A 12,681-nucleotide genomic window follows, 5' to 3' on the forward strand; every position below is an offset into this window, starting at 1 on the left:
ACAACTCAGGAGTCTCAAGAACCACATGACCCCACTCAGTGTCATGGTCCATGAAGTAGCAGTGACCTTGTGGTCAGAAAGGGAAGAGCAACAAACAGTTGGTGACACATGAGAGCTCAGGGGAGGGCTCAGGCCCTCAAGTCCCTTCCCTCCACCTTGCTCAGGGCTCTGGGCCTCAGGGGCAGGTGTCTCACAGTGTGGAGGTGCAGCCAGGGGAGGCTCAGTGTGAGGACACACGCCCTGTGCTGAGCTCAAGGCCACTCTGTGGGCACTCAGTCAGTGACAGGCTTTGCTGATACCACGTGATAAACCAAGGGGATCCCCAGGATGAGCAGTGACCACCCTGTGTCTCCCCCAGGATGAGCAGTGACCACCCTGTGTCTCCCCCAGGAGCGGCTGCACAGGAGCTGCAGGTGATCCAGCCTGAGAAGCCAGTGTCTGTCGCTGCTGGAGAGTCGGCCACTCTGCACTGCACTGTGACCTACCTGCTCCCTGTGGGGCCCATCCAGTGGTTTAAGGGGGCAGGGCCAGGCAGGGAGTTGATCTACACCTACAAAGAAGGACACTTCCCCCGAGTCACAAATCTCTCAGATGCCACAAAGAGGGACAACAGGGACTTTTCCATCCGCATCAGTAATGTCACCCCAGCAGACGCCGGCACCTACTACTGTGTGAAGTTCCAGAGATCGACCCCTGTTGATAAGGAGTACAAGTCTGGACCAGGCACCGAGTTGTCTGTGCGAGGTGAGTGCAGCTGCCTCCTCCTCCCTGGGGTGGGACAGGAGGTCAGGGGTCACGCCCTCCACCCTGGGGGCCACAGCTGAGAAGCAGGAGCAGCACTAGGTGCTCATGTCATGACCTGCTGTCACCCCTTCTGCAGGTCAGGGAGGCAGGGGCCTGTGGAGGCCGTGCTATGTGGTCCAGGCTCCATGGCTGGTAAATGGGGGGCACCTGCACCCCTCACCTGCCTGCTCCACAGCCCTGACCTTTTCCAGTCTGGCCTGCCCTGTGGCTCCCCAGCTGAGGGCTCTGAGGGTTTGAGGGACTTGCCAATCACAGAGCCAGAGCATGTGTGCTGCCTGCAGAGAGCACTGCCCTTCTGTGGGTGGGTTCTCTTTTTGCCACAAGCACCCAAGTTTGACTGTGTGCCAATTCGTACTCTAGATGCTCTCAAAACAGCCAGGAGAAGCATAAGCTAAAGTTCTTCTCCCACCAGGCTAGTATTCCTGTCCCATCCTGAGGACCAGACCCTCCAGAGCATGGCCCTTGTGTCTCTAGGATGGGATCTCACAGGTACCATAGGGTAGAAGAAGTGCTGGGTCACTTACCCAGGAAGCATTACCAAGGATGGTGACACAGGGTTCCCAGTTCTGAATGCAAAAGTGCTCACTGTTTGTTTCTTGCAAGAGGCCCTGCATGCCCCTCCTAAGCCATGAGGCTGAGGTGGTCAGCACAGTATTGATCTTCACACCTGTGCCCACCCCTGTTGACCTGGGGAGCTGGAGGCCCAGCAGGCCCTCTCTCACACAGCACATTAATGCCAGGAGGGGACAGAGCCCAACCTGACTCCAGCCCAGGCTCCTTCTGCCCTGGGCATAGACACTGTCCCCACAGAGGAGCCAGGGCACAGGAGGGGATCAATACAGTCCCTGACCTCACCCACTGGGCAGGGAGCAGCATCCCTGTTCCTTCTTTGTGCCCCACAGGCTCAGGAAGCCAGTCACATGCACACCCTAAAGCCCACAGTGACTAGAGAACCTCTCCTGAGTGTCAGCCATGGTCTCCTTCCACAGGGAGATGCCCCAGAAGGACACACAGAGCTGCTCCATTGTTCAAGGGCAAAAGCCTTCTTCCTGGGGAGATGTTACAGTTGCTCTTACTGATGTGGTGGGTGGGGTCGGGGGCTCGGCACTGGCTGTGCATAGGAATCATGGAAGAAACTGAAGACAAAATCTCACAGATCCAGGCTTTACCTAAACATTTTGCATTAAAAGGTCTGACTTTTGACTAGGCATCTGAGTAACTAAGAATAGTTAGTCTAGAAGTTTATAAATACAAACAGGGCTTTCCTCCCCTGAGATGGATGTCCTGAAGACACAGAAGGACATTTGGGATTTTCCTCTAGCAATGAAAGAGAGTGTGGGAGCCCTTCTGAGGTGTGGATGCTTCTGAAAAGCAAGTGCTGGGCTCAGCTCTCTGGGGTCTGTGAAGGGGATCTCCTGACAGAGCCCATTGAGATCCAGTGTCAGTCCAGAGCCCACATCTGACATATATCTTCCTATAAACAGGCGCTAGAGCTAGGGAGAAAGATGATGGAGAAAAAGAAGAACAATTGGGGTGGATTCATAACCACCTGTGGAGCACACAGCCCTCTCTGCGTTGAGGACCCAAAATGTCATGGAGGACTCTGCCCCTTGTCCCTTCACAGAGCCCCACTTTATGGAAACAGCTTCTCTTTAGAAGACCCCTGTGACGCCTTAGGTGATGTGAGAAGCACGTTGCCACCTTGTTTCCAGTGGGGACTCCTAAGAACACAGGGGGAGGGTGGAGATTCAACTCAATGTCTGTGGGCACGCCTGAGGCCCTGGGCAGACTCTCAGCACCTGGGGAGAGGGAAACAGGTGGAGCCTCTTCCCCCAAGGATTTCTGCTTCTCCTCTCACTTGGGTTCTCCTTGCAGCTTAAGGATCAGAGTAGAGACTTTTCCCAGGGTCCTCACTGCATTTGGTGCTACTTCTGGCTACTAAAGAAAGAATGTGTGGTTTCATAAGGAGTGAGGATACAGCCACAAGTGATATTTATTAGGCTCCTACTGCATGCCAGTGCCATCCATTGCCTTCACCCTCATCTTCCAGGGTGGTGCTTGTAATCACTCTACAGAAGGAAATACTGAGGCTCAGAAGAAAAAAAAAACAGTTGAATCTTCCCGTGTGGATGAGAGGAGTCTGATCTCTTCCCTCCCCCAGCCTGGTGCCCTTGCTGGCCACCCACCTCTGAGCCTTATCCCATAAGGGGCTCTCACAAGGACCCCCTCAAAGGGCAGGTGGGGATTCCAGAGCTGAGGGTCTCTGAGGGCTCAGGCCAACATCAAGATGCTGAGCAGCTCATGATAAGTGGCCACTGAGTAGAGTTTCTAACCTCTATAGGGACTTCCAGGCTGCTGGGGTCTGGATGATTCCACTTCTTCAGGGCCCTCTGAGTGTCACACATGTGTCCGGCAGTGAGGTAAGAATGTGCTAATACAAGTATTCATGGTATTTGCTGCCTGGTGACAGCTGTAGAAGGTGCTGGGTGGCAGTGAGCCATCTGGAGAGGCCAAAGGACCTCTCTAGTACCTGCCCACAGGCCAAAGGCCTGCTTATCCTCTCACATCTCTGCCCCTGGGACCTGCTCAATTCATCATCAGTTATAAATTTGGTCCTATGGCTTCCTCAGCACTCAGTAACCATGATTCCAATGCAAAAGTGACGCAAGGAAGCCCAGTTTCAGAAAAGGGTTCTTCATCCTTCCCTTACAAATTCAGGCCTCGGCCCAGGTGAGACCCATGGCATATTTGTGGAAAGAAGAACAATTGGGGTGGATTCGTAACCACCTGTGGTGGAGCCCTATGTAACATAAAGTATAGGAGAAGGATGAGTGGGTTTGCTTGTTTGTTTATTTGTTTGTTTGGGTTCCAGTTGTTGGATTGACTCCAGGAGCACTACATCCTCAGCCCTTTTTAATTGTATATTTTGAGGCAGGTTCTCGCTGTTTCCCAGTCTGGTCTGGACATTGCAGTCCCCCTGCCTCAGCCTCCCCAGTCTCTGGACAATAGGCCCTACCGTTTGCTGAGATTCCAGGGGCAGCTCTGTGTGACCAAAGCCAGCTGTGCTCAGTGTGGCCTGGGGAAGATTCACAACCACCCCATCCCACAGATGAGGTGCTGGGCCACGTCTCAGCATGAAGAGCTGATCCCCGTGTTCATGGTGGTTTTCATGATGCTATTTGTCCCCTGAATTTGTTTCTAAAAAGGGCCACCCTCAGTGTCAAGTATTCCAGGGCAGGCCAGCAGGAAATGGTTGTTAACAAAGAGTGAGACAGGGCTGTGAGGTCCTCCCTGGGCCCATGTTGGTAGCACTGCCTGGTGCAGAGAGGAAGGCATGGATCTCAGGCTTGGAGCAATATCTGGGCTGATGTTCCTCACTGTCTGGCTGGACAGCTGTGCTCACCTAGAAACATGAGGGTAGGGACCCCACACAGGGAACAGTTCAGCACCTTGAAAGTTCAGTAGTTATTAGGAGTTCAGCATTATTAGGAGCATTAAAAAAAACAATGTCTTGTCGCTTCGGGTATAGCCCAGTGACAGAGCATGTGCTCAGCAGGCCCCTGGTATCAATCTCTAGTACAGCAAATAATAATAATAAGGATAATAGTGATAATAGCAATAATAATGTCAAGGACGATTGTTCACAGTGTCACTCACTTGTGCTCTGAGGGACACTTCTGATCACCTCACTTGTCTGTCAATGCCCCTTTACAGCCAGACCTTCCCCCCCTGTGCTATTGGGTCCTGAGACGAGGGCCGCACCTGGGCAGATGGTGAGCTTCACCTGCAAGTCCCACGGCTTCTCCCCCAGCAACATCACCCTGAACTGGTTCAAAAATGGGAATAAATTCCTGCACATCCAGACCAACGTGGACCCCAGAGGAGAAAGTGTGTCCTTCAGTTTGTCCAGCACAGCCCAGGTGACCCTGGCCCCCGGGGACATCTACTCTCAGATCATCTGTGAGGTGGCCCACATAAGCCTGCAAGGGGGCCCTCCTCTTCGTGGGACTGCCAACTTGGCTGACACCATCCGAGGTACAGAACCCTGCTGCCTGCCCCAGCCCACACTGGCCACCCAGCCTGCTGCTCCCCAGGGGCCTTTGCTGCAGGACCTCAGTGGCCTGGGCTCTAGCTCCCAGCCGTGCTGTCCCCTGCCGTCACATGTGGACTCCTGCCCTGTGGCCAGCATGTGCTGTTGGCTTCATTTCATTGACTAGTAGCAAATACCACTGTGAGCACCTCCTAAAGCTGAGCCTTGAGGTATGGGGCTGAGGGTTTCATCTATTTGCCCACTTCCTGCAGCCCAGGAGCTGGGCTTGTCAACCTCACTCACTTTACCCTCAGGGGAGCTGCTGGTCACTTGGCACCTGTGGGTGGCAGGCCCTGTGGTTAGTGATTCACTCCCGTGCAAACCCCCAGTGTCTGAGCCCCTCTGCATGCCTGGCCCTGTCCCGAGGGAGGCCCTTGCCCTGCTGGGAGGAGCTCAGCATCTGTGCCATAAGGTCACAGCTTCTCCCTGTGCTGTTTCAGTTCCACCCACCGTGGAGGTCACCTCACAGCCCACCATGGCAGGGAACCTGGTGAACATCATCTGCCAGGTGATGCAGTTCTACCCCCAGAGCCTACAGGTGACCTGGGTGGAGAATGGAAATGTGTCCAGGACAGAGACAGCCTCAACCCTGTCAGAGAACAAGGACGGGACCTTCAACCTGACGAGCTGGCTGCTGGTCAACTCCTCTGTGCACAGGGAGGACGTGACGTTCACCTGCCAGGTGGAGCATGACGGGCAGCCAGCCACCACCAGGAGCTACACCCTGAAGGTCTCTTCAAGTTCCAGGGAGCAAGGCCTGGACAACACCCCCGGTGAGGGTGAGTCCTCTCCCAGCTGGCCGAATGCTTTAAACTTCACCTTGACTCTGTGTGCTGTGATGTGACAGCAGTGACCCCCCTTCCCACAGGGCACCCAGAGCTGGGAACACAGCAGCGTCTTAGCTCCCCACACCCCACTCTGAGGGTCTCCTCTGTGGGGTTGGGCACACATCTCATGGGGCCTTCAAACAGGGGCACTAAGGAGGAAGAAAGGGAGGATGGACCTATCCTGGCAACTGCCACTTGCCTTCTTCACCTGACACTTGTCAATTCTAATTGCCCTCCCCTTCCACCTATCTTCCCACCCACTGTGGATGTCACCCCAAAACACACAGTGACACAGGACCAGGTGACCATCACCTGCCAGGCAAAGATGTTCTATCCCATGAGCTTGCATGTAACCTGGTTGGAAAATGGAAATGTGTTGAGAACAGAAGCTGCCTCAGCCATCCCAGAGAACAAGGATAGGACCTGTAACCACATGAGCGGGCTCCTGGAGAACTCATGTGCCCAGGGGTGATGTGGTGTTTACCTGCCAGATGGTACAAGATGGGCAGCCAGCCACCTCCAGAAACCATAGGCTAAGTGTTGGGGTTCTCAGAAAAAGCAGGGTACAGATACCTCCCTGGTCAGGTGAGGTGTCTAATCCCTGCTACTCAGGAGGCTGAGGCAGGAGGATCCACGTTCCAGGTCAGCCTCAGCAAATTAGCAAGGCCTTAAGGAACTCAGCAAGACCCTGCCTATAAATTAAATATTAAAAAGGGCTACAGATGCTGCCATCATGCATAACAAATTAGAATAAATAAATAATTTAATAAAGAAAAAAAGGCTGTAGATGTGGTTCAGTGCACCCCTGGGTTTGATCTCTCGTTCCCAAAAGAAAAAAAAAATCTCTCTCTGGTGGGGTCGCCACTCCAGGTGACTGGGTCTTGTCTGTCTTATATCCTTTGGAGGTTTTTAGTTCTAAAGGTAGTACTTTATTTTTATTCATTGTAGAACAATTCTCAAGTCTTCAAATAACTATTAGAACCTTATATTCACTGAAATCTCTCACTCCTCACCCCAAAGTCTCCACTTGAAGACCTGGGTCCATCTCTCCATGGATCTTTCAACAGACGTTAAAGAAGAAGGAGAGGGAGGGGAACCGTCCTGTCTTACTGTCCTGCCTCTTGTCTCTCCACCCATCTGCTGCTCTGTTCTCCTGCCTCAGGGCCTCTCCCTCCTCCTTACCCTGTGGACCTCTGTCCAGCCTCCATTCCATATTGGAATTTTCAATACACCTCACACTTAGCTTCTCATTGTCTTTCTCCAAAGGACTGATGTGCAGAACCAGCCCTCCAAAACCAGAGCCTAATAACAGCCATTTCCCAATTGAAGTTCAAGCACCAGATGCCAAGAATCCCCTTCCTGAGGTTAAACAAGTTCACTTCTGCTGAAAGAGTGAATAAGGGCACCTCCAGTGCAGGCCAGTGCCTGCCCAGGTTCCACTGACCCCCAGCACTGGGGTCATGTCAGCAGCCGGCTGATGGGTCCCAGGTTCAAACTCACAGTGTCTAATTTCCAGACCTCTCCTGGAGCTGGGTTTCCATAGGAAGTGCCTAACTATGAGGGACATGGGGAATCAGGAAGTTTCCTGGAATGTTCTCAGGATCAACTTCAGGATCCCTCCCGTCCAAGGAAGAAATGAAGCAGCAACTCAGCTGCCCCCACAGAAGCCAGAGGAGCCCCAGAGCTGCTTTCAGTGGAGGAGGGGGGCCCTTCCACTCCTGCTCAGGCAGGCTCTGATGCTGCTGCCTTCTAGAGGGAGGAGGGGGCAGGAGTGAGCTCTCCCCCACTGAGGGGGAGTCCAGAGCACCACTCAGCTGAGAACCATGGCCTCCAGCAGGGCAGCAGCCCCAGGAGGTAATGTGCCCACTCCTTCCTAAGGTCCTGAAAGCATTTCTTTGTTTTTAAAAAAATTCCCATCTTTGTTAGCATTATTTTAAAAGGAAAAATGGCTCATAGTAACAATGCAAAGACTCCACAGGTCTTTTTGCCAGGATCTGGCTTTGTTTGTCCAACAGAAAGACTTCAGATGACATACCACTGGAGGGATGGTCTGATATTTAGAGGCCCTTCCCAAGTAGAAGAATCTTTTTCTTGGCTCCCCAGAGGGTTCACACTTTTCTTCCTGTACCTCCTTAGCAGGCTCCCCAAGGTCATGAGACAGGGGGTCATTCATCTTACCCATGACACTGAGTGGGCAGCTTTGCTCTCCTCCCTCTCCCTAACCCCATGTGCATGCACCATTGAAAATTGTTTTCATGCCCTGGAGACACTGGACATTCTCTTTGTCCAAGGAACTTGGTCTCTGGAATCACCATATAGGACTCCAGGGAGGAGCTGCTCTGGTTTGGATTCCACTAAGCTGTGACCCTCCTTAAACTCCCCAGGCCCTGGTTTTCTTACCTGGAAGTAATGATAATCCTTGTACATGAGATGGTGAGAATCAAGTAGGGAAGCACCATGGCTGGGTGGGAAATGTGCTTGAAACACACATTTTACTTTCTCTCACCAAGGACACCCTGGGATCTGAGTGGAAATAAGGAAATTCTTGACCCAGGAGGAGTCTGCCTCAGGATGACCAGGGCAGCCAGGACAGGGTGTGTGCTAAAGCTTCACAACATTGTTGGGCCCAGGTGGGCCTCGGCAGGTGCAGGCTCCTGGGAACGAATGGCTAGGAGTCCCTCTAATAGTCCCTTCTGTCCCTTGATTTTCAGGAGCAGTGAAGTCTACACTTGTTTCATACCTCATAGGCCTGTTCCTTGGCCTCAAGATCCTACTGGCAGTTGGTGTCTCTGCCATCTACGTCCACAGGAAGCAGAAGTCCTGACTGTGAGTCCCCAGGAGGGACGGTGGAGCACAGGCTGCTGCAGAGGGCAGGGCCTGGGGGAGTGCCAGTCACCTGTGCACAGCTGCAGTCAGTGGGTCTAGAGAACTAGGCACACACCCCTCAGCACCCCCAGGATCTCAGGCAACTTCTGTGGGGTCCCAGCTCCCAGAAAATGTGTGGCGTATGCAGGAGATGAGGAGGTGAAGGGTTGGCAATGGGTGTCCTCTGAGTCAAGGTGCTCCAGAGATGACGGGCAGAAGGTGTGCAGTGAGCATGAGCAGATTGGGTGTCTCCTTTGAAGGACACCTCTAGATTAGTCCTATAGTCTAATGCTGGGCCTCCATGGGCAGAACGATTCTACCATATGCAGCAATGTGGAGAAGTTCTAGGTGGGCTGCTCTCACAGATGCTCCCCTTGTGACTCTCAGGGTGACCAATCTGAAGGGACAGGGGATGCAAGTCAGGACAGGTTGGGCTGAGAGTCCTGTCCTGGGGTTGGGGGTTCCCTCAAGACAGGCATCCAGAATCTCATAGCTCCCAGGAGATGTGTCATAAATGGTGAGCAGATAATTGAATGTGGACTGATTGTTCATCATGGATTGTTTCCCACAGATCCTGCATCACTCCCTGCTACCTTGGACCCCCCGTCTCTGCCACCTTCTTCCTGCTCCAAGGTGCTCAGCCTGAGAGAAGGAGCTGCCCAGAAGCCTCTGTAGCCTCTGCTCCAAATGTCTCCTCCCAGGACACCAGCCCACAGGCCCCTGTTGCACCTCTGCCCAGTCCTTGATGCCCCATGGCTGAGTCTGCACTCATCATCCTGAGCAGGGCCATGGGTCCTGTCTCTGGACAGCAACTCATGACACCTCCCCAGATGGTGACAAGCAAGACCCACCTGACCACGTCAGGAAACCTCTTCTCCATTGCCTCGGGCTTGGCCATCAAGCACCCCAAGTCCTTGCTCTCAAGAGTCACTCAGCCATCTTTTTCCTGCCTACCCCTCCTCCCCAGCCTTGTTGAGGTTCTCACATGAAACTCATTCTGTTTAATATGAAAAATTATGCTCCTTCCTCTTTACCTAAGTTTCCTATGCCTCAAACCCAGCCCAGAAAGAAAAAAGAAAGAAGGTGCACCTTAAATTCAGTGATTTTCTTCTTTAACACCTCTGAACAACAGTATTGTCCTGGATGAAGAACACTTTCCATAGAAGAGCAGGATTGTCAAAATGACCATGCAAACTGAAAGCAAAACCCTGGGAAGCCATCTCCATAGTGATCATGAAAAATAATGATGGTTCTTCCATGTTTGCAGCATTTGTCAAAATATGAAAGACACTCAAAATATCAGTTAAATGTCAATTTAAACATATAGAGAAATATAAACAATAATAAAATGAAGGCATAGTGCACAGTGATTTGGAAAACTAGAAACACTGAGTGTTAAAGTTTTGTTTCTTTGTAAAAACTTACCCAGAGGAGTTTCAACATGCTGGCCTTGTTCTTATTAATTTAAGATCTGATGCAAAATCATTTCTACCTTAAGCGAATTATCAACCCCCTTAATAACATCACCCTTTTGGGCACCACCATTCCCCTGTGTATGTGGTAACATCACCTTTACCAGGTTTATTCATCTGCCAAAAGAAAATCCCCACGTGTGATCCACTGGCCAGCTGCTTCTGTTCTGCCCATTTGTTCTCAGTTTAATCTCACTTCCAGCATTATCACCTCTCCTGTCCTCACTGTACTTTTATCTCTGTTGCTTATTCTTTAAATATAGAATGGATCATAAGAGGAAATGAGAGTAGAGATCAAGAAATTTGTAGAAGCAAACAAGAACAGAAATACAACATATCTACACCTCTGGGACAAGATGACAGCAGTTCTAGTAGGAAAATCTAGATCATTGAGTGCCTACTTTAACAAGATAGAGATCTCAAATAGATAAGCTTATACTCCACCTCAAGTCCTTAGAAAAACAAGAACAAACTAATTACCAAAAGATTAGAGGATAGAAAATCATTAATATCAGAGCAGAAATCAATGAAATTGAGAATGAAAAACAACACAGAGGATCAATGCAAAGAGGAGTTGTTTCTTTTAAAAGATAAATAAGATTGAAACCCTCTCAGCCACATAACCAGAAGAAAGAGAGAGAAGACCCAAATCAATCAAATTAGAGATTAAAAAAAAGAAAATATCACTGGAAAAAAACTTCTAAAATCCAGGAACATTGGACAGACACTATATTGAAAATTTCAACTCAAAAAAAATGGAAAATCTAAAAGAAATTGACAAATTCCCAGACACATGTGACCTGCCCAAACTGAACCCGAAAGATATGGAAAATCTAAACAGAATGGTATCAAGGAATGAAATTCAAAGAGCAGTTAAAAGCCTTCCAACAAAGAAAAGCCCAAGACCACATGGATTTTCAGCTGAGTTCTACCAAACCTTTAAAGAAGAACTAGCACCAGTAGTTCTCTTATTATGCCATAAATTTAAAAGGGAGGGAACACTCCCAAATACATTCTATGAAGCCAGTATAATCTTTATGTGAAACTTAGACAAAGACACATGAAGTGAACTTCAGACCAATAGCCTCGATGAACACTGAAGCAAAAATATTTAATGCAATATTACCAAACGGCATGAAAAACCCATCAAAGTGGTAATATAGCATGATCAAGTGCATTTCATCCCAGGGATGCCAGGTCAGTTCAACATACGCAAATCCATAAATGTTATTCACCACTTAGAATTAAGGACAGGAATCGCAGGAATATCTCAATAGATGCAGAAACGTTCTTTCCAGCATCCATCCATGTTAAAAATTGAGGAGAAGTTCAGGATGAATCTCCCCTCAGTATTGTAAAAGCTATAAATGAAAATCCTCAACTAACATCACACTGAATGGAGAAAAATAAAATATGTTCCCCCCAAAATTAAGAACAAAACAAGTTGTCCTCTTTTACCACTTCTAAGCAATATAGATCTTTAAATACTAGACAAAGCAATCAGGCAAGAGATGGAAATTAAGGGATAGAAATAGGGAAAAAAAATAAGTCATCTGCTTGGAAATGACATGATCCTATAACTAGAAGACCCAGAAAACTCCAACAGAAGATTTCTAGAAATCAGGAATCAATTTAGCAAAGGAGAAGGACACAAAATCTACACCCATGAATTAATTGCTTTCCAATACCCTAAAAGTAATTCAGCCAAAGAAGGAATCAGCAAAACTTGTCTCATTCACAGAAAAACTCAAAAAATAAAGGTCATGGGAATACTTCTATTTGAGGAGGTGAAAAAGCTCTACAAGAAAATTAATGGAAACTGAAGAATAAAATTGAAGAAAACCATAGAAAATGGAAAAAAAACGTCCCAGGGTCTTTCACAGGCATAAGTAATATCTCAACATGGCCCTAATACCAAAAGCAATACACAGATTCAGTGGAATCCCCATCAACATGCCAACAACATTTCACAGAGTTAGAAAAAAATAACTCTTAAATGTATTTGGAAGAATACGAGAGTAGAGACAACACAGAGCAAGAAAAATGATGCAGGGGGCATCAGAGTAACTGATCTCAAATTATACCACAGAGCTGTAGTAACCCAATAGCGTGGCCTTGGCAACAGAACGGACATGAGACCAAAGGAAAGGACGGAAGGCCCAGAGTCAAATCCACATACTCACAGCTATCTGATATTTGGGAAGAAATATTCAGGATATGTAAAGAACTCAAATACCTTAAAATCAAAACTAATGATAATAATAACCCAATGGGTAAAAAAAAACACTAGCAGGAAGTTCTCAAAAGAAGAAACACAAATGGCCAATATGTATACTTTAAAAATTTCAACTTTCCTCATAATTAGGGATATGCCAATCAAAACTGTACTAAACTTCATCTCCAGTCAGAGGGAAAATGCCAAGGTTACAAACAATAATAAGTGTTGGAGAAGATGAGGGGAAAAGGCACACTCAGGTACTGTAGGTGGGACTGCAGATGAGGGCGACCACTCTGGAAAGAAGAATGGAGAATCCTCAGAAAATTGGGAATGGATCCACCATGACCCAGCTATCCACTCCTTGGTGTTTTCCCAAAAGATCTAAAATCAGCATGCAACAGGGAT

General features: G+C 49.1%; 1 protein-coding gene across 1 annotated transcript; it reads left to right on the forward strand.

Annotated features, from left to right (window-relative positions):
- The first annotated feature begins 61 nt into the window (after window positions 1–61).
- Window positions 62–10,011, forward strand: LOC101973316 (signal-regulatory protein beta-1). The gene is made up of 5 exons (XM_078051549.1): window positions 62–744; window positions 4,519–4,839; window positions 5,335–5,673; window positions 8,433–8,547; window positions 9,158–10,011. The coding sequence occupies exons 1-4, from the start codon at window positions 360–362 to the stop codon at window positions 8,543–8,545; spliced, it is 1,158 nt and encodes a 385-aa protein (XP_077907675.1). The 5' UTR covers window positions 62–359; the 3' UTR covers window positions 8,546–8,547; window positions 9,158–10,011.
- Window positions 10,012–12,681: the final 2,670 nt, after the last annotated feature.

The sequence above is a fragment of the Ictidomys tridecemlineatus genome, chromosome 5 (genome assembly GCF_052094955.1).
Source record: "Ictidomys tridecemlineatus isolate mIctTri1 chromosome 5, mIctTri1.hap1, whole genome shotgun sequence".
NCBI lineage: Eukaryota > Metazoa > Chordata > Mammalia > Rodentia > Sciuridae > Ictidomys > Ictidomys tridecemlineatus.

What these genes read in the sequence shown, in the direction of transcription:
- LOC101973316 (XM_078051549.1), top strand. Translation starts at nt 360, where the DNA reads ATGAGCAGTGACCACCCTGTGTCTCCCCCAGGAGCGGCTGCACAGGAG. An exon ending in CTTGGCTGACACCATCCGAG is followed by an intron (nt 4,840 to 5,334) that starts GTACAGAACCCT and finishes GTGCTGTTTCAG; the next exon opens with TTCCACCCACCGTGGAGGTC. An exon ending in GGACAACACCCCCGGTGAGG is followed by an intron (nt 5,674 to 8,432) that starts GTGAGTCCTCTC and finishes CTTGATTTTCAG; the next exon opens with GAGCAGTGAAGTCTACACTT.